Here is a 23,271-nt window from a genome sequence, read left to right as displayed (position 1 = left end):
TAATTTATTGTATGCACTATGTTGCAAACCTCTCCAGCGAAACCATGAGCATAGTAAATGCAAGTAATGATGACATTCATGAGCAATCAATTCAGGTAAAAAAATGGGTGTGCCGTGGAATCAGTTATCTCATTGAAGAGTGCTGTGTCACTTCAAAGGTTAGGAATCAATGGATGAGCAAATTTATGCACACGTAACATTGAGCCAAATCTGCTAAGTTTGATCACTTTCCTTGAGAGCAGGCCCTGAAATTATTGAGGAAGGGCTTGTGGGGGCATGTAAATAACATGAGTATTTTTGTACCAGAGGAATGAGTAAAAAAAATCAATTGGGTTCCTCCTCCAAATCGTGAACGGTAATTCCAGATGAAAACACGCACATATATCAGGTGGAAACCTTTTTTTGACTTGCTGCAATACTCCTTATCATTATCTAAGATCACATCTGAAGCACAGTCACTTGAGACATATTTTGGTCCCGATTACATATCAGTGATGACATGCTCAAGACCGAAGGAAACAGAGTGAAGGCAAATGTGCACAGAATTGTTGAACTGCTATTGATTAAAGAGAGGGGAAGGAAACAAAAAGCAAAAAAAAAATGACTAAGACCTCAGCCATTTAAGGAAAACAGCAAAGTTCAGCAGCAAATTTAAGGGGCAGATTGACAAGTATTAATTACTGATTAGTTTTTTTAAAGAATCATTACTTCTTGAATCATTACTACTTTTACTAAACAGATGAAGATCAAGCCGATAGGAGCATCCAACAAAACTTTACAAATTACTTTCAAATAAGGGATGACCTTATAGAGGGTTATAAAATCATGAGGGGCATGGATAGGATAAATGGACAAAATCTTTTCCCAGGGGTGGGGTAGTCCAGAACTATAGGGCATAGGTTTAGGGTGGGAGGAGAAAGATATAAAAGAGACCTAAGGGGTAATTTTTTTCACACAGAGGATGATATGTGTCTGGAATGAGCTGCCAGAGGAAGTGGTGGAGGTTAGTACAATTGCAATATTTAAAAGGCATCTGGATGGGTATATCAATAGGAAGGGTTTGGAGGGATATGGTCCGGATGCTGCCAAGTGAGACTAGATTATGTTAGGATATCTGTTTGGCATTGATGAGTTGAACTGTAGGGTCCGTTTCCATGCTGTACATCTGTATGACTCTACGACTGCACAATTGCTTTCTTTCTGCATTTTGTAATGTACATTTTGGGAAAATCTTTGAATTCATGGCTTGGGATTTGCTTTCTACCACTAGAAGTTGATGGGTGTTGATATTTCATACCTTTGGAAATATACAACACAAGAGGAGATGACCTTTAGCTCATTGGGTCTGTGTCAACACTTTGTTAAAGGGCTATCCAATTCATTCCATTTTTCTGCTTACACTATAGCCAGCAGATTTTGTTTTCTTTTAAATATGACTGAATGGGCTTTCAGCACCACTTCAAGCAGTGCATTCCAAGTCTTCATAATTCATTGCATGTGAAAGAAATCTTCCTAATGTTTATCCAATCACACCCACACCACCACTCCACCCAAACCCCGCCCACCTTCATTGCTTTTTTGCCAATTGGTTGTCAGTGCTTGGTTCACCCTACTCTCTCAGAGATTTGAATGCTTCCATTAAACTTTCCCTCAATCTTCTCTACACCAAGGCAACAATCCCTGTTTCTCCAGCTCCACATAGGTCTCTCACCATCCAAGTGAATACTTTCTTCAATGCCTTGGCATCTTTCTGAAATGATGGTGCCCAGAACTGAACACGAAACTGAGGCTAATAGCTGATTTACAGCTGTTCATCATAACTTCCCAGTTTATTTACTCTTTCCCTTTATCTATGAAGAGCAGGTTCTAAAATGTTTCTTCCTAAATGCAGAGTAATAATGTAGCAATGATTTAACTGTGGCATCAGCAGTAATGCGTTAAGACTGTGGGACACAGAAGGAACAGTCTGTACTCGAGAAAGAGACAGGAGTTCTCAGTAAAACATATATTACAGAATATATGCAGAAACCTGGACCACAGACACTCTGAGGTAATGACAATCTGGCTAATATACTTAGACCATAAATTACCCAAAACTATATCCAAATGGGATGTATAAGTGAAACCAAACCACAAACTAGAAAAAAAATCCTGATCAACTTGTCCTGGCACCTTCAGAGAATTGTGCATATGAATCCATAGAGGCCTCTCTGTTCCTGCACCCTATTTAAAATTGTCCCTTTCCACTATTATACGGTAGCTTCCAAACACTCTTCAAGGAGACATCTGAATTTAAATAGCAATATGAATACAAGATTAGTTTATCATTTGATACCTAAATACCATTTATCCGAAACAATGTCCCCTCTGAAGTATTGTTAGGCAAGCAGAAATTCTGACCACAAGGCCCATCCTGTTGCAGCCAAGTTTGCATTGACATCTTCTCACAGAGATGGGCAGGGGGCTAAACATTTTAAACAGCCATGAACTAATACGAAATTAACCTTGCATAGAATACCCAAGGAGAAAGGATTCACCTCCTTCCAATGAGCTGATTGCATAACTACACTTGAGAGACTCTCAATTACACAATGAAAAGTCTCATTAGTTACATGTTGTCTACATCAAGGCCATTGTAAATATTTTGGCAACAGTATTCTTTTAAGTAATACTTTCTTGTGGCATATATGCAGCATTTACTGATCAGTGTTATATTCATGCCAAAGCAACCTCAGTTCAAACAAAGAGGAGCACTGTATGCAGTTTGGGTTCCACACAATTGGGAGAATTTTAACGACTAGGCCTTATTATCATGCTGCCATCTGGTTTTTCACCAGAATTAAGGCCTGGAAGGAGACAGGAAACAGTTGCCAGTCTGTGAGAAATCAAATAACTCTTTCCAAATGCCTTACTCCTGTGTGACCAGTTGGATTATTGGTGGGCAAAATCATATTGAATAGACAGAGTCTAAGAAGGCTTTAAAAGCAGGGGGAAGCCAGCAGCTTGAAGGAGTGGTTCTGTAAGCCATAGATCTATGGCCAGATTTCTTTTCAGAGAGATGAGAAACATAAGGCAGGCACCACTGTTGTTCCCAATCTGTGAGCCTAGCACCGAAGTCACTCTGTGTTGTATTTTTTCTTCTCTGACAGATAGGGGCACAGGAGAACAGTGGATTTGTAGACACGATGGTTAGAAGGCTTGCTTTAGTTGTCAGGACAGCAGCATAACTCCCACCGTGCCCTCAAAACCTCAACTCTTAATCCCTGTATCCCCAACATGCCCTGAATACAACCCATGCTCTCTCCAGTCCCCTTCATCCACAACATGTCTCTTCAAGTGGTCAATCTCTTGTTAAAAAAACACAAACATATCCAGTTAATCACTTATCCACAAAGAGATAATCTTTCAATTATCTTTAAAGCTGTCAATTAAAATGTGAACAAGCTCCCACCACCCTGCTAGAAAGTGTGGTCCTGCAGCTTTTGAAACTCATTCATAATAGACTCAGCTATAGTAAAAATCCTTAGAAATCCCCTTGATGTTCAATGGCACTATATGGCTGCCCCACCCAATATCAACATACTGGAGATTACCAGTGACAAAGAACTACACCAGACCAGTTACACAAATACTGTGGTTACAAGAGCCAAACGCTGTAGAATCTGCAGCAACTAACTCACCCCCCCTCCCCCACCCCCACCCCAGTCCTAAGATCCCATCTACTATCTCAAGACAGAAAGAGTTCAATGGAATATCCCCATTTAACTGAATGGGAATAGCTCCAACAAAATTCACAAAGTTCAACACTATTAAGGGCAAGCAACACATTTGACTGGCACCTCATCCACCATCTTCACTCTTGGCAAACTTCATCAACTATAACCCTCTATTACAGTGGCAGCAGTGTATGACAGCTACAATATGCACCAAGGCTCCTAAGACAGAACCTTCCAAACCCACAAACTTTACCACCTAGAAGGACAGCAGCAGCAGGTACATGGGGGCCCCGCCTCCAGGTTCTCCTCACCATCCTGACTTGGACATATAGTCAGTATTTCTTCACTTTCACTGTGCCAAAACCCTGAAACACTCCCCCAACCTGCAGCGATTCAAGCTCATCACTACTTAATCAACTACACTTAAGGATGGGATATAATACTAGCCTAGCTAATGACACCTATATCTGTGAAAGAAAAAATGAAAACAATAGAGTCTAGTGAAACTAACAAAAAGACACAGACTCTTATTTTCAACTTGTCCATGAGATTTCATTTTCATTTCAAAGCACAATGATAAGACAATCAATGGAGTATAGTTTAAGCAGCTGACAACAGATTTGTTTTTCCCATTTCTGCAGTTTTGAATGCATTTTGACATTTTTCTTAATGGAAAAAGTACTCTAATCCATTTCAACACTATGACAATGCAGGCCAATGCAATGGCCAATCTACTGTTTCAAGACAGAACATACTCACCAGTCAAAATGTGCCTGATTCATCAAGCAAGTTCTTCTTGGATGCATACACTGCTAAAAGGCAGGATTATGTTTTGCTCTGATTTCTAAACTTGAAACCAGTACAAGATAATGGCAGGGGAAGAAAGTCAAATTTCCTAGAGGGATAGTAACCTTGACCTCAGAAGAGGTGCACGGGATTGCAACCCAAGGCCTTCCTGACCCAGAAAAATACCATGTAAAAGTAATGCAGGGTCAAGACGGGACAGAAATTGCATTTTTCAGTCAAAAACTCCAAGGAGTTCATATTTCACAATAATGTTCTCACCTGCATTGGAGGATAAAATCCAGCCGTTCATGTTGAAAAAAAAGTGACTCTTTGTAGGGAGCAAGGAACTGATAGTGAGCTGACCATCAATGAACTAAATGGTTAAGGTGTTGAGATGAACAATCGGAGGACATCAGGATGAAGTGAGACAAAATCTTGATCGGACATTTCCTTTGCCTGTTGGGCACTTGAGCGGTCCTATCCAGATTCCAAAAGAAACATGTATTTCTACAGCATCTTTAACTTAATACAACATACAAAGCATTTCAAGAGTATCCCAGAACAAAATGTTGATACTGAGCCACATTAAGAGGCATTTGGATAGATGATCAAAAGAATGGTTAAAGAGGCAGATTTTAAGAGACTGCTTGAAGAAGGGGAGAGAGGGAGTGAGATCCAAAGATAGCAACATTCAGGGAGAAAATTCTACAGGTAGAGATCATGGCAACTGCAGGTATAACCAAATACTGGAGTGGATTAAATTAAGAATGGTGAAGAGGTTAAAAATAGAGGCTAGCCAGAAATTAAACTTAACACAGAATGAACCAGAATGAGCCCAGTTTTCAGTGTTGGTCATTCAACAGCATAAAACGTTCTTCATTAGTCATTAATGGGCTACCAAATTATCAAAGCAGCTCAGAACAGTCACACAGAAATATTACAGGCTGTTCTTTTGTGGTGAGGATTCTAGTCACATTGTTATATTAGAATAGACAATGCCTTCCTCTGCAACAAACTCTGCTGTGTCCTACATTAATGAATTTAATGTCAATTTTCATTTTTTAAGATTGAAAACTATTGCAACTCACAGTATTAACATTTACATGAGAAGTATAAAGAAGATTGCACAATTAGATTTTACATTTGTATTTCAATTCTAGTGACCATGTGATATTGAAATGAAATTCTTCCTGATATTAGAACAGCTTTACTGCTTTAATATTGCTTTAATATCTTAAAGCTTTTAGTGCAGAAGATCAAAGTGAGTTAAATTGGATGCCCATTGACACAGGATTTGTTTTCAATCTGCTGTTTAATCTAATGAGAAGATATTTAGAGATACAAAGTAAATGAATATTATAAAAGTATTGTTTGCTGAAAAGCGATTTAATGTTTTAATATCCATCAATCTAATAGTAAAAATTTTAAAAAGTAAAATAAACAAAATTTGATTTAGAAAATGTTCTTTTAAAGAGCATTATCAATCTTTTTGTTGCATTTGTTCAAAAACATCATTTTTAATACACTAATATTAAGGTTTATACGAACCCTGATATAATCTTCAAAACCAAATGTAATAACTTATCTGCTGCATATTCTGAACAATAAGACTATAAACTAGTCCAAGAGTTAAGATATCAACACCAACCATGAGACAAAGCTGAGGTTTATCTTAAGTTATTTTCTAATCAAATCTGCTCAGATGTAATAATGCACCTCTGAAGCTGGTGGGCCCTTGAACCACTAAGGGCACTTCTTCTCCATCACAACATCCCTCAGGGTTAGTGAATATTGTACCATCCCTGGCCAGGAATAGATGGTGGCCTTTCAGTTCTTGACTTCGCTCCACTACTCAACTGGATTATCAATTTGGGTAATTTCCTGTACTAACCTGCCCTCCATAACTCCTAACACCCTTAGTTATGAATCTTGTTTGTGAGGTTATAAATTCATTTAATGTTAACAGCTTTTGTATACGGTGGGCATAGAGATTCCTTTTTTTAATTTTTGCATGGGAAGGCCAGCATTTGTTATTCTTTTCTGACTGTCCTGGAGAAAGAGTTCATGAGTGTTTTTGAACCACTACAGACCTTCTGGTGAGGATACATCTCAAGCACTGGCCAGTAGGGGGTTGCAGGAATTTGATCCAGTAATCGGCAAAAGAATTGTTCTATATTATCAAACCAAAGCGACAGAACTGGTGAGTTATGTGGGCTATAGCATGTTATGTCTGGCTGGATTTTCAATATGGATTCAGTAATGTGATGTTACTTTTTGGAAAAAAAACCCTTAGTTGGATGAGAGGCAAGCTAGCATCCAATTAGTGGCAGAAAGTGCTGCCTTAGCTCAGGAACTGGCATTCGAATCGAAAGCTCAAAGGCAACAATGGTAGAACTTTTTTTTGCCTTTTAAACGAAACAGGAGTACAGAGGACCAGCTATTTGACAGTCCACACAATTGGTCAGTTATTCCCAAAGCAATTTGCACCACTTTAGCAATGATCGACCTTGGTCCAGTGCGTGTGCACTAATGTGAACCACAGCTTCCACTCTTCATACTTGCTACTTTGAATGGTTTCTTCTGGCTCTCTTCAGATCATTAATAAGCTCTTTGACAAGGTTGACAGGCTTTTAACTGAATGTCTGCAGGTTGTGTCTCCTCCTCCTGGCCCTCATTTTGAAAACTGCAACACATGCTGGAAAGAGGGGAAAGTTAAGTCATCCAAAAGTACTATCCTTACCTAATCTGGACTACACGTGACTCCTATCCCATAGCAATATGATCGACTCTTAACTGCCTTTCTCCATTCAAATCATGTAGAGATGGGACACAAATGCTGGCCTTGCTGATATCACCCAAGAAAATATAAACCTCTAAAAATGAGTGAACAGCACATGGTGTGTGTATGACAGATTACAGTAGAGTTTTACACTTATGAAAGCTGGCAGACAGCCAGGAAAGATTGGAAGAGTCAAGTCCAAGAACAGAAAACAGTCACAGGACTGAGCCATTGCTAGAGGTTTAAGGAAAGAAAATCTGGAACTCTTCATCCTGGAAAGGGCATGTCTGCGAAGTGGACTTTTCCAGATTTACATAATTATTAACTGTATGACAATGCTAAAGTCAGAAAATGGCTTTGGACAAAGGACCGCTATTTCAAATAAGGAAAAGTCAAATTAGGACTTCCATCTGGGACATTTTTGATGCAAAATGTCATAATACAATGACTCTTCCTCAGCCAGCAGAGGTGTAAAGCTGAGAATTATGTAAATTCTTAATTGTTATTACTTTGTGCTATGGCACCAACAAACGCAGAATATATAATCTGGGGGCAGTAGATAGAGGAATTATGAAACTGAGTCCTAATATTAAAGATCTGACAGTGAAGGGAAAACAGGAGTAGTGGGCGTGTCTGAATTTTTTTTTATTCTCTCATGCCCTTGAGAAAGTGGTGGTGAAATGCCTTCGTAAAAAAACGACATCTATGTGCAACATTTAGACCCACAATAACACTGGGGAGGGAATTCCAGGATTTTGACCCAGTGACAGCGAAAGAACAGTAACGCATTTTCACATCAGGATGGTGAGTGGCCTGGAGGGCAACTTTGTGTTGTGGATACTCCCATATATGTGCTGCCCTTGTCCTTCTAGATGGAATTGGTTGTGGGTTTAGAAGGTGCTGTCTAAGGATCTTTGGAGAATTTCTGCAGTGAATTTTCTAGATAATGCAGACTGCTGCTGCTGCGTGCTGGTGGTGGACAGAATGGATGCTTTGTGAATATAGTGCCAATCAAGCATGCTGCTTTGTCCCAGACGGTGTCAACCTTCTTTAGTGTTGTCACAGCTACACTCATCTAAGCAAGATGTGAGTGCCATCCTCTGGGATAGGATCTCATTGAAATATCTGCAATGGTAAAAATTAAGCAAAAGGTAGACACAAAAAAGTTTGAATAGGAAGGGCTTAGGGGGATACAGGACAAATGTTGGCAAATTGGACTAGATTAATTTAGGATATCTGGTCAGCATGGAAGAGTTGGACCCAAGAGTTTGTTACCATGCTGTACATTTCTATGAATCTATATCAAAGGAAAGGTATTTTACTCAAAAGATCTAATTTGAGACATATTCACACTATGTTACATGGGAGCTGAAAGAAAGATAACCACTTTTCCCCTTCTGGCATACAGCAAGTAGAATTAGACCGTGCAGGGCAGATGGTAGAAAGCATGAAAATGTAACAAAAGATCAACAGTTGTGAAACTCATCTTTGCTCTGTTAAATCCTAGGAACAGTTATCTCCCTGGGACTGGACCTAAATGAAATGAAGCAGACAATCGAAACTTGGTTCTTTATTTCTTTCTTCCCCAGAATGAATTATTAAGGATGACAAATATTGACCATCTGTTCTCTATCATTTCATCTTGAAAGGTCCACTATTGTATAACTCACTGCAGCATTTCAGCAGAAATTAATTTGTTGTTTCATTTGTTCCACCCCACTTTATTCATGTAGGAACAGAATAAGTGAAATACAGATGGGAAACATTGTTTGTTGGAATCTGTGAATTCTCTTATTTTGTGAGGATAGCAAACTCATCTTGAAAAGGAAATGCTTCAATTTCTAACCAATGCAGTAAAGATAAAGAGGGATTACTGATTACATACAAATCACAGCACAGGACATTGATGCATCTGATTTCTGCAGGTGTTTCTGCTTCTACCTCTCATGTGTCCCAGTCAACAATCCCTTCCTTTTGGTTCTTCCTCACCTATCTGATTAGCTTATATGTATCTGTGCCATTCATCTGGACACCTCAGGTGGCAGCAAGTTCCACACTAAGACACTCTGCAGATAGGTTGCTCCAGATGTATTTATTGGATCTACTATGGTGATTGTGTCCCAGGTTGTTTGAGTCCCAGGGCAATTTTCCCTATACCTACTTTACCAAATACCTTTTATAATTTTATGAGCCTTTCAGCATTCCCTTCACTGGAGAAAAAAGCTCCATAGTATTCAGTCTTTCCAAATAGTTTCGCTCACTGAGTTCTACCAACATCCTTGGAAATCTTTTCTAACTGTTCTCAAATTCCTCAATGTCTTTTTCAGTAGTATGAACATCAGAACTGTGCACAATACATAAATCATCAAACAAGGCTGTCTACCTAGCTTTTTAATTATGTTACAAAGATAAAGTCAGAATTTTTTTTATTGTGGAGAAGCCCAATATACAAAAGAATCCATCACACAGAAATATACCAAACAAAACAGGATCTGGAAAGTAGTTTGATTATTTCTATTCCAATGAGAATACACATTGTTGTCTTGGATTATATTGCAATGTTTGCACTTAGTTGAATGTCTGAATATGTAAATTGGGTTATTCTTGATGGCTTTGCTAAGCCATCTTATAAAGTGCAGCCCAAAATATTATCTCTGATATTTTGTAATTTATTTTATTGAGCCTCGGTAGGAATGCACTGTGTGTCTTGGTTGGACAGTAGCCTTCCCTCAGTCAGAACCTGGAATGCTCATAAGAGCAGCCAGAGAGGTAGTTATGTTTTAAAAGTCCTCAGCATATTGGTAACTATTTCTCAACGTATTGTCTCTCCGACTTGTCAAATATGAGAGACTAATATTAACCAATAAGTGCAGTTATCTGAACCTTTACTGTGAAGACTGGCAGATTTTAAAATTTTTCACCAGGACTATATATTCTATCCTAACCTGCAGAGTAGGAAAAGTGCTGAAGTCAATACAAACTGAATTGAAAGTTCATCAACCAGCCATATAGGAATTTCAGAAGTGTAAGTGAAAAATAAAGTCATTTTTGTGGGTGTGTGTGTGTCTTTTATTTATCCTCATGTGTTTCTTCTTTGGGATCCGGTGCATTGGCTCCTTTCTCACCCAGCATCCATTACACATACTCAATGAGCTAAATTTATTAGATCACAAAACCAAGATGGATTTTGCTGTCTCAGCTGATTGTGAGCAGCTAACATGGAAGAAAATGGGGAACTTCCTGAACTGTGTCAACCACCTTTTGCCATATGCATTCCCTGAACTATGAGGCAGCACCGACCAATTTTCTTTGCTATCATTTATGCATATACTCTCTTATAAATCAAATTTGTCTCTTCCTTATTATTATCTTACTAATTGCAAAAGGAAGCATGTTTTCTTATTTTCTTACAACAACAACAACTTCTTTAACTCTAAGGATGGATCAATCAGGCCCCCAACCTTCACTTGCTTATTGTTAAAAGCACAAATTTATTCCATCTTTTAAACCTTAATTTAGCTTAAGGAACACAGGAGTAGCAAAAGGCAATCATAATCCACTTTCCTCTGGATACTGTATACCTTTCAATTGGAAAACTGTGCTTTGGTTGCTTTATCTGAGGAAAAATACACTGATATTGCAGACAGCCCAGAGAGGGTTCACTCAGCTGATCCCAGGTTTGGAAGTACTGTCTTATGAGCAGATTGGGCCTTTACTCACTGGAAAATAGAAGAGTGTCAGATGACCTGATTGAAACATACAAGACTTTTCAGGGGACTTGATATGGTAAATGCTGTTTCCCATTATGGAACAGTCTACGATCAGAGGGCATAATTCTACAATAAGGTGTCACAAAATTTAAGATAGATGAGGAGGAAAAACTTCTCTCAGAGGGCAGTGAATCTGCAGAATTCTATACCACAGTGGGCTGGAGCCTGGGCAGCATTGTGGCTCAGTGGTTAGCAGGGCTGCCTCACAGCACCAGGGACCTAGGTTCAATTTCAGCTTCGGAGACAGTGTGGAGTTTACACGTTCTCCCCATGGCTGCACGGGTTTCCTCCAGATGCTCCAATTTCCTCCAACAGTCTAAAGATGAGCAGGTTAGGTGGATTAATCATGGGAAATTCGAGGTTACAGGGATAGGAGAGAGGAGGGGGTCTGGCTGGAATGCTCTTTGGAGAATCAGTGTTGACTCAATGAGCCAAGTGCCCTGCTTCCACATTGTAGAGATGCTATAATGAAGTATATTCAAGCCTGAGATAGACAGATTTGTAATCAGTAAGAAAATCAAAGGTTATAGGGAAAAGGCAGGAAAGTGGAGCTGAGAATTATTGGATCAGCTTGACATCACTGCTCCCATGCCTTACTGATTAGCACCTTCATTGTTTCTTTGACATACCTCGATAACCTGACCTGAGAAAAATAGATATTCAATGGCAGCCTTTGGAGAGAAGAGTTGCAAATACATTAACAGAAATGTTTCTCCGTTCACAACAAATCTGCTCATAACCACAATGTCTAGTCAATCCAAAAAAACTTTAGAAAATTTAAACAGCTTAATCAGATTTCCTTAACTCGTCTGGAGACACAGTATTATTAATTATTGTCCTCTTCATATTCATAGCGCTTTAAATAACACCTATGAACTATATTTCGTTCAATTGACTTACAGAGCCCATTAGGGAAAGGCAAAAACATCAAAGGTGAGGGAGAGGTCGGAGAGAGGGACAGAGCTAAATCAAAATGAAGGTGGAGGGGACGATGATGCTAAGTGAAAAAGATAGGTAAACAAACTGCTTTTTGTCAAAAGTATGAACTAAAAGTAAAAAGGATGGAATTAAATAGAATCATTAATGCATGATTGAAATATGTGTTCTCAAGTCCCTTTGATTCATTGATAAACATTCTAAGCACCAATTAATTACTCATGAATGTGCATTGTAAGTAAAGAAGGAACAAGGGATGGATTCGTTGACAATGCACAAAAATTTCCTGCAAGATGTTTCAATAACTGCAAATTATTTTTATCAAGCTGTTTAGACATGTTATGGCACACCCGAGTCCCTGGTCGTGTGAGGCAGTAGCATTAACCACTCTGCCACTGTGTTGCCTATTGTTGACCTCTTGTTCAACACAATAGGTTATTCTGTCCTTCTCACTTTGCAGTTTGGGATTTGGCTGCACACAAATTGATATTTTTGTAACCAACATTAACATAGTGCCCACAGATAAATCAGTACTTCATTGGGCGTAATGTGGTTTGGCTCCTGGGGAGCCAAAATCTATGCGTACCACCTAAAATTTTAAAAGTCTGAGCAAAATGGAAGCAATGCACTGAAAAATATCATCATTAGCTAAATTACAGATAATTATTGGTAGGTATTGTTCAGCTTAAACAAACTATTCTCACATCTATCTAAGAAACTTGACCTTTACTAGTGCTAGTTAAAAACTCATCTGTCTTTGCTTCAGTTTCTTGGACTTGCTGCAGCTGCAACATGCACCTTTTGTATCCTTACATTCCCAACTAGTCCTATGAGATGCCAAACCATACACATTTTGTACTTTACCAGTATGTATGTACGTGCACACACACTCACATTAATTCGGATACTGGTGTCATTTTAATCACAGCAAGGTAAAATGACAATTTCCCTCTTTATTTAAAATGTATTAAGGAGGAGTGAAAACCATCAAAATAAATTTCCAAGCTATTACAAGTATTGATTGCTTACAAACCAATGCATGCAAAAGTGCAACTGTCTACAATTAAGCTCATATTAAATTTGTTGGACCAGAATTTGTAAGATGTATTAAATTAATACATGTTAAAAAATAGAGGACACACATTGTCCTTTTGCTGCTCAACTGAACTTAAAATAAAGTGACTGTCTTGCTTCCAGATATTCTCAACCTGAAAAGCCACACTTTAATTCAAGTTTCAAAAATATGCTTATGATCATGAATAAATATTTCTATTATACATTCAACTCGTTTATATTCAAAACCAAACATTCAAAACTTTGAATTACTTTGCAAGTTCATTGCCATGCCATAAGATTACAAAGTCAAATACATCACACCACTTTGGAATAACCAGAGTTAATCTTGTCTGTTGATGTAAAGTTGCCAATGAGAACATTTCAAATGGTGACAAAGAAGGCAATTATTACCGTTCACTTTTAAAAGCACATCAATATCTGACTCAACACCAATATCATTGATTTTTTTTTAAACTTTCCACAATACAAGCTGGGAACAGTTAAGGACTTCACTCCATAAAGTTGAAATGAAATTGAAGAGTACTTCAAGAATTTTATTCCATTTATCTGTCTGAACTTTGTGCTTTGTGAAGTCTTGCAGCTGTCAAATTGGGAATTGTGCACTCTGGAATATTGTAACCACACAGTTTTGCATGTAAAATGCAACTCATCGATTTTTAAAAATTATTATATTGTTGCTCTAACCAGTCATGAACCACCATAGAAGTGATGTAAATATTTTGAATTTTTCAAGCTGCTATAACTAGTACAGTTCAGTGTCTGGGTCGATGACAATCCACAGGATGTTGAGTAATGTTCTGAACTTAAAGGAGATTTAAGTTCTGTCTTGGTGGAGATGGTCAATGGTTGGCATTTCTAATTCTTCCCGTTATAACATCAGATCAACATAAATCGATGGCCAAGAGGAGGCAGTGGCAGAGTAGTAATGTAATTGGACAAATAATCCAGTGGTCTAGACTAATGCTCTGCAGACACAGGTTCAGATCCCACTGTGGCAGCCGGTGCAATGTAAATACATTTCATAGATCTAGAACATAAAGCTATTCACGCTGAGGTGACCATGAAACTGCAATTTTTGTAAAAAGCCAGGTGGATCACTGTCATCCTTTAAGGGAGGCAATCTGCCATCCTTCTCCAGTGGACTACACACGACTCTAGACCCAGAGCAGCTATTGTTGACTCTTAACTTCCCATTGTAATAGCTGAGCAAGCCACTCAACTTAAGTGCAGTTACAGATGGGAAACAAATGTTGGTCTTGCCAGAAACATCCACATCTTGCAAAAGAATGAAGATAAAAGTCATCTAATTAGATAGCACCTAACATCTGAACTGCTGAATTGTTTCCTAATCCAACTTTGATGCGACGTGTATTCACAATGCAATAGGAATGATACTGTTACAATATAGCTTCCTGAACTGGATGTGAAAACATCATACAATAAGAATTTATGCCAATGTCACTGTTAAGCAATACAGTGACTGAATGATTCCTGTGAGTATAACACAATCACATAATAATCAGCAAAACTCTTCTTCTATCACAATTGCAACATTTCTGTCAAAGCTTGATACATCAACCAAGACACTGAACAATGGGGAGTAAACCAAATGCATCACACCAAAACACAAACTCCTATGAAGGGACATCAACCCAGAATGCTAGTCCTGTTGGTTTTTCCCTCCACAAAACTGTGTGACCTATTATATAGTTCTAAAATTCTCAATTTTTATTGTACAATATACAAGATTTATGGCTAAGGGCAGAAAATCTGAAGAGAATGTGCAGAATTTTTTTTCACCCAGAGGATGGTGGGAATCTGAAAATCATTGCCTGTAAGGTTGGTAAACGCAGGACATTTAACAAATATTATGCTGTGATCTGCCTCTCATGCTTGCAAAACAAACCTTCTCACTATACTTAGTAATATATTATTACAATAAAACAAATCAAATCAAATCAAATTATTAATGTCAAGGCAAGCAAAGCAATAGGCCAAGTGCTGGAAAATGAGATATGAATAAGTCAGGTGGTTGTTTACACCTGGTGCAGTCTCAATGGGCTGAAGGCCATTTTCTGTGTTATAGATTTCTATGACTCTGTAAGCTGTGAACTGCGTTTGTGAAGCATTTGAGAAGGTTTTGCTTTTGTTGCATAAGAGAGAGAGAGAGCCTAGTCTTGAAAAGACTTAAATCAGGTCACTATCTTGTTTCCAGTTCTACCTATTGGGAAGGAGGTCAAAGCTATGTGAAAGTTATAAAGTAGATTCACAGTGATCCAACCACTAATTAGGAGCTTCAATTGTCAAGACTGGCTTGGAGATGTTCAGCATTTTTTTAAAAGCAAGACCTAAGATTAAGTACCAGACAAGGATCCACAGAATTAAAGAAAGTTACAAGAGTTAAGTTCAACCTACTGCAAATGTGTTGCTGGTCAAAGCACAGCAGGTTAGGCAGCATCTCAGGAATAGAGAATTCGACGTTTCGAGCATAAGCCCTTCATCAGGAGCTTATGCTCGAAACGTCGAATTCTCTATTCCTGAGATGCTGCCTAACCTGCTGTGCTTTGACCAGCAACACATTTGCAGCTGTGATCTCCAGCATCTGCAGACCTCATTTTTTACTTTAAGTTCAACCTACAGTACGTATTATTTTCGGAAAAGGCAACAGTTATTTTTCCTGGCTGCCTATGAGGATGTCAATTCCTTTATGAATGCTCGCCCTTGTGATGCAAATGTGTGATTTGTATTTTTTTTACATAATTTACCTTAGAGTTTGGATTTTGAATTAGTGCCATGTGGGTTTCTGTCTCTGTGTATAAGGTGTTTATTAATTGTTAGTCTGTCTGTACCCATGACATTTAGAAAATCAATCTGAAAGAGGGCTCCTGGAGTGATTATGGGAATTTGTTTGCATTCGGAGACTTTATGATCAGACAAGGTGAGCACTGAATAGAATTAGTTTGCTTTTGATCTTGAAAAATTAAGAGTTGATTTTTCTTCCTTCTTTAGAGAAAGCTCCATAGCTTGGAAAGCTTTTCATGAGTATGTGCATAAGTCCTGTTTGAAGTTAGAGAGAAAAATCAGTTTCTCCTAGAGAAAGAAGTCAGATTTTTTTTAAGATAAGCAAACACATTGGTGTCTGAAAGAAAAAAAATTTCCTTTGAAGGTTCTAGACCAGAAGTGTTTGGTCAAAGTATTGATGGGATTATTTGAAGCTGAAAAGACTAAGCTCAGTTGTGTGGCTATCCAAGAAAAAAGGCTAAAATTCTCTAAGGGGTGGAAATTAAAAGAAATGGTTATGTCAAACTTAATGATAGAGGAGGGAATACACTCAAATATGAATACTGTAAAGCGATGGTGTTGGATAGATGGGATTGTACATTGCTGTGTACTTTGAAATCTTTCATCTTACATTATATGTAAATAGTTTGGTTTATTCTACATTACTTTCATATCTTTCATAATAAATCTCTGGTTTCTTGTTGAAACCAAACCACTGCATGCTTATATTTCAATAAGAAATCACCTCGTTAAATTAAAACGCACAAAACATAACCTATTAAAACAGATTTTAGTCTATGCTCTGACTTGCCCAGTAATACACTAGCTGGGATCATGGCATTTCCAAATAGGTGAGTTTATATCATAGCATTAATTGTAAGTTGCCATAAATCCACATGGGGAGAGTTTTACTTTAAAGCAGCTGGATCTGGAACATCGCATTCATCATAAATGTTGCAATCTGCCCAACTACAGAAACATTATTCCCAAATTCAATGCAAATTATTTCACCAACTGTGAGAAAGAGACCTTTTTTGCACTCAAATTTATTCCACACTTTTAAAAACACTAGACGAATGCTTTAAAGGGTACAAAATGAATATTTTCTAAATCAACAGTTAATTGTGTTTAAATGTTGCTGAGTCAAATCTATGCACATCAATTGGAAAATAATTAGGAAGTGAGCTAATTTATCCCTAGAATACAAAATAAAAACAGCTGACAATTGCTTTCTTGGCAATGTTACTCATTTCAAATTATTTTTCAGCATGGTCACCATCTGCCGCTGCTCAATTTTTTCTCCCTCTCTGGCTACAGATTTGTTTTAACAGCTAGAGATACTGCTTCTGCCCTCAGAAATACAGAACAGAAAACTGCCCACAATCCAAAATTTAGTACTGCATAACTCTAGCCAAATGCATGAAAACGATTCTTCCCTGAAATGAAAACACTAATTGGTTATTAATATTTGAATCATTTTCACGAGTTGTCTTTCGAAAGAAATTTGATCCAATCGTGTACAGCAATTGGAGAAATTAGTGCTATTCTGGAGGGTCAAGAGAAGGTTTCAATAGAAATATAGAAAATAGGTGCAAGAGTAGGTCATTCAGCCCTTCAAGCCTGCACTACCATTCAATATGACCATGGCTGATTCAGTATCCCACTCCCACTTTCTCTCCTTACTCCTTAATCCCTTTAGCTGCAAGGGCCACATCCAGCTCCCTCCTGAATATATCAAACAAACTGACCCAACAGCTTTCTGTGCCAGTGAGTTCCACTTTTGAAAAACGTGTCCAAAATTGTGAAGGGTCCAAAGAGTAAAAATTGAGAGACTGTTTTTATTAGCAATTTCAAATTAAGAACCAAAGGACACAGAATTAAAGTGACTGCCAAAAGAAAATCCAAAAGTGACATGAAGAAATTTTTTTGATGTGGTTGAGGCAGATTCAACTGTGGTTTTCAAGAAGAAATTGGATAAACACATGAAGGAATAAATTTTGCAAGAGTACGGGCTAAGGAAGCTGCAGCTGAAAGTGAAATAGCCTCAACAGGTTAAGTAGCTTGTGCTGAGAGAGATAACTTCCTTCAGGCTATGTTTGGCACAATAGCAACATTCTTGCCACAAATTAGAAGGTCACAGATCCCTCCAAGAACTTTGAAACATAATCTAGGATTACACTCAAATCAAACACCACGGGATTGTTACACTGTTAATGAAACAGCCTTCCATATGAGACACTAAACAAAGGTTCTATCAACTTGTTCAGTTGGATAATGATATCCCAATGATATATGAAGGTTATAACTGACATTTATCTGTTTACCAACACAAACAAATCCAATGAATTGGCTACTGGCCAGCCATGGCTTTGGAACAGAAGACAGTTATACTGACAGGGTCAGCTGGAAGAGGGTGAGAGAAAGTTTGTGGGGCAGTTAAACAATCGTATGGACCAAATGCATTAAGTGGAGTGTTTCAGTATTATGCATTCTTTTGATTCTATTTGATATAACCACTGGTCATTTCAGTTTATGGTGTGGATTCAGTTTAGAACAAAGTATTTCTTCTGAATCCATACTCTGCATATGTACGAAATGTATGTTTTCTTTTGGATTAAGCACATCTTGCAGATTACTGTCCATTTTTGGGCAAACAACACAAGTGCGGAATTAATGAACAAAATTACATTTCTGGTTGGTTCCCACACTTGACACAGCATGGTTGTATCTCAGTTTTGAATAAACATACCTTATTCAACTGGCTAAAAACTCTCTGCATTCAACTAGATTTATTAAAACAACCAGAAGCAATGCTGGCACACTAGAATAAGTGATACATCTTGTAAATGGAACTCACTCTTTTGGAGTCTCTGGGACCTTTGGTCTTTCAATCTTCATCTTGAGTTCAGTGGGTACGTGTAGAATCTCCACACACGATTTAATGGATTGATTAGAGTCTTCCCGGCACACTGAAAAGATAATTGAAGCATCAGGAATTAATTTTCTGTAGATGCACAGCTCAGATGAAGGGTTGGTGAAAACCTTAGCACTTTGCTTTTGGATGTAGCTTGCTCTGGGTGCATTTCCAGCAATTTATGCTTTTTCTTCTTTACAATGTACTGTTGTAAGGTAAAGGTGCATAAAACAGACAACACGAGAGTTAGCACTTTCAAATAAAAGCCAGTCCACAACAGAACCACTTTCTAAAAATAATGTTATTACTTTTCTTCTTGTTTTCCTCCTTCTGATTATACAGAAGAAATCCATATCAGAACCAGTGTTTTTAAATTTTATCAGATTGATATCATGCGGACCTTGAATAATTTACAATGATGAGAAGATCTCTCCGTCTTATTTCAATTTAATTCCTATTGCACCTTCCATTGACTGCATTTCATTAAACAGTCATACAGTCAGCTCCATGTCATAATTATTCAGAGTACAATGTTTTTGTATAATAATTATTAAAATGGCTTTGTGCATGAACCATAACATTATTTTGTGAACAGGTACTGGCAGCATTATAAAACATAGTAGGAATGGGCACAAGGTCAAATCCACTCTAATTAAAACAGTATATGCAACAAAATGATATTTCAGCCTTAGTATTGAGAAAATAAAGATAATAATTCTGCCAGATGTGAGGGTGCAATGACTCCACACAACAATATACTCTCATGATCAAGATTTCTTATGATACAATGGCTCAGGCTGCTTAGTTGATAACCTCGGTGTCGAACAGACTGACAGTCATAGTGGCAAAAATGGCTAATACAAGTGTGGGGTTGCTAAGAAAATTGAAAGCCAGTGGTATCCAGTGACAACTCTTTCACAAACTTAACCCTAATACAACCCTCAATCTGTGTAGAGACAAAAAGCTAGCAATCTGATGACTTTGGTAAGGATAAGCAACTCTGTACAAAAGCCCCACATTTCTCCCAAAATTGAAACAATATAACTCACCTCTCCATATACATATAAAATTGAATGGAGCGTGAACACAAACTGAACTGGATTAGCCATATTGGTATTCTGGAAACAAGAACAGGTCAGATGCTAGGAATCTTGCAGTGAGCAACTCACCTCCCGACTCACCAAACTCTGTCCACCATCTACAAGTTACAAGACAAGAATATGATGGATTACTCCTCCACTTGCATGGGGATGTGTGCAGCTCCAACAATTCTCAGCAACCTTCAAACCACCCAGGACAAAGCAGCTCATTTGACTGGCACCACACCTATGTTATTCATTCGTGGGATGTGGGTATTGTTGGCTAGGACAGCATTTATTGCCCATTCCTAAATGCCCAGACCCATATATTGCTATGAGTCTGGAGTCACATATAGGCCAGATTACCTAAGGACTGCGGTTTCCTTTCCAACAATCGAAAACAGCCATCATTTGACTCTTAGACCAGTGTTTTTTTTGTTGATTTCACATTCCATCATCTGCTTTGGCAGGGTTTGAACCCAGGTCCGCAGGACTTTACATAGGTCTCTGCATTAATAGCCCAGCAATAAATCCATTAAGCCATCATCTCCTGTGTAGATCCCCATCCATGCACTCACTTCACTACCAATGCTGAGGAACAGCAATGTATTCCATCTATAAAATGAACTGCAGAAAATTCCTAGATAGCACTTGCAGTGTTGCTGGGTCAAAATCCCAGAATTCTCTCCCTAACAGCATTGAGAGCCTATCTACAGCAAACGGGCTACGGCAGTTCTAGAAAGTAGCTCACTACCACCTTCTGAAGGGCAGTTAGAAATGGGAAATACATGCTGACCCAGGCAGCAACCGCCAAATTCCACGACTGAATTTTTAAAAATTTCGACAACAAAAGTAATTACATTTGTTCCCAGACATTCTACAGGGATTAGCCAGCATTTCTTACCCATCCTAATTGCCCAGTCAGTTAGACCAGGTAAGGGAAGTACAATCTCCTTCCCTAAAGCTTGTTCAGTAATCAGATGGATAGATATGGCAACTATTAGGCAAGCATTTCATTTTAGCTTTTAATTGAATTCAAATTTCACCATCTGCCATGCTGGCATTCAAACTCATGGCCCAGAACATTAGCCTGAGGTTTAGGATTGAAGTCCAGTTACACTAGATTTACAAGGATGTTGCTAGGGTTGGAGGATTTGAGGTATAGGGAGAGGCTGAATAGGCTGGGGCTGTTTTCCCTGGAGGGTCAGAGGTTGAGGCGTGACCTTATAGAGGTTTATAAAATCAAGAAGGCATGGATAGGATAAATAGACAAAGTCTTTTCCCTGGGGTGGGGGAGTCCAGAACTAGAAAGCATAGGTTTAGGGTGAGAGGGGAAACATAATGACGGACAACATTTTCACGCAGAAGGCGGTGCATGTATGGAATAACCTGCCAGAGGAAGTGGTGGAGGCTTGTACAATTACAGCATTTAAAAGGCATCTGGATGGGTATATGAGTAGGAAGGGTTTGGAGGGAGATGGGCCAAGTGCTGGCAAATGGGACTACATTAAGTTGGGATATCTGGTCGACATGGACGAGTTGGACCGAAGAGTCTGTTTCCATGCTGTAAATGTCTATGACTCTATAACACTACCTCCCTGTAATAATTGATTTTATTTGAAAATGATGTAACATTGGATGCATTATTTGATAAGGATATCACTGCATCAGAGAGGATCAAGAAAGGCAGCAAAGATGGCTCAGAGATTTGGGGTTCTGGAGAATCGAGGGCAGACAGATGAAAGATAGACTGAAAAGAAGCTTCTGACAATCCATGGTCCAAACTGATAAACTGCTAAGAAAGATGGGTAACTGAAGAATGGACGAATGCTGAAAGGAAGTATTCTTGCATGGAAAAGGCTAAATCTCTCTACTCAAAATAAGGGATCATCCATTTAAGACAGAAGTGAAGAGAATGTGTGTCTCAGAGTGTTCTGAGACTGCAAAATTCTCCTCCCCAGAGCTGAGGAGGCTGGGTCCTCGAATATTTTTAAGGCAAAGGTAGATAAATTCTTGACGAGCAGGGCAAAGAGGTGATCAGAAAAGTGGAGTTAAGGTCACAATCAGATCAGCCATGATCTTATGGCAGGGCATGCTCGAAAGGCTGAATGACCTACTCCTGCTCCTAATTCATATCTTCAAATTAACCTTGCTTCACCAGATAAGTTTCTTGCTGCATTTGTGATGCACCCAATTGTATACAAAAAAGGATTGAGCATTAAAAAAAGAGTTGCAATGTTTAAAAATTTCAGTGAATTTGCACTTTCCTAGTTCCTAGCACAGATGATAACACTGACTATTAGCAAATTAACCATTTAAGTCAGAAGATCCACTTTATACGACAAAGTCTTGAAGGTGTCCTTACAGTGAAGTTCCAGAAAATGGCTGTTTTTCAAACAGGGATGTCTTTTCATCATTGAAATACAGCGAAATTCAAGCTTGTCCTGTGGTGTTCTTCAATTGTTAGCCAAAACCAATTTTTAACATCAATACCTAACAAGAACAATATTCCATGTTCTGAGAACTTGCCTTGTCTCGAATTCTGGATTCTCACATATTCCCAAATTCTTTCATCCCAGCATTGGTGGCCAGGCCTTCAGCTGTCTGGTTCCGAAATTCAATCTTAAACCTCAATCTTCTCTTTACCCCCTTCTCTCTCAATTCACATAATATGCTTTTAGTTGTCTGCCCATATATTGCATTTGTGTAGCTGTGTGTCAAATCTCACACCTACAAAGCGTCTTGGTTTTCTGATAATAAAAGTGCTACATAAATGGAAACTCTTATTGTTACAGCCATAGAGTTTTTTTTTCCCAATCATATTTACACCCCAAAATAACATTTGAGTCTTCCCAACCATTCTATTGGCTACAAACTCACAACAACAGCTGGCTATACAACAAAAAAAATGGTATTCTCACTTAAAGTGCAAATTTGACCAGGTTAGATAATGAAAATGGCAAGGGGTAATTGATTTGAGGTTAAGACATGGTGAGTGTAAATGGAGCCTTAGCACACATCAAAAATGTGCAGGATTTGAGCCTGAAATGCATAGTAATCATTCAACACAATGACCACAAAATTCACCAAAGGAAATGACATCTTTGTAAAATAACTGGACTCTTATTGTGCTCATAATTAGAAGCAAGATTGCATAGTCAATGAAATCATATTGCCAACATTCAATTTAAATAAAACCAATCTAAAAGATGTATAATACTCTAATTTGTTTAACTTTGCTGCAAAATGGAATGCCTGAGGCAGAATATGCTACACTAGCAAATAAGATTATAGACACAGCTCTTTTGTGGAAACTGAGTTTTTCTAAGCAGGTGAAAGAGATGAAATTTCTTTAGAATATTATAATCTAATGACGCATTGAGAAGGTGGCTGCCTTCATGGACATCAATGGACGAAATCTTCCAGGCTTGCT

General features: G+C 38.3%; 1 protein-coding gene across 1 annotated transcript in view; it reads right to left on the bottom strand.

Annotated features, from left to right (window-relative positions):
• ccser1 (coiled-coil serine-rich protein 1) overlaps window positions 1-23,271 on the bottom strand; it is a 1,124,107-nt gene that overhangs the window by 835,051 nt on the left and 265,785 nt on the right. Inside the window, exon 5 of the mRNA XM_060851459.1 lies at window positions 18,703-18,814. Coding sequence (XP_060707442.1) covers window positions 18,703-18,814 — 112 coding nt within the window. The remainder of the gene's footprint in view (window positions 1-18,702; window positions 18,815-23,271) is intronic.

The sequence above is a fragment of the Hemiscyllium ocellatum genome, chromosome 36 (genome assembly GCF_020745735.1).
Source record: "Hemiscyllium ocellatum isolate sHemOce1 chromosome 36, sHemOce1.pat.X.cur, whole genome shotgun sequence".
Classification (NCBI taxonomy): Eukaryota; Metazoa; Chordata; class Chondrichthyes; order Orectolobiformes; family Hemiscylliidae; genus Hemiscyllium; species Hemiscyllium ocellatum.
This window is presented reverse-complemented; position numbering and strand designations above follow the sequence as displayed.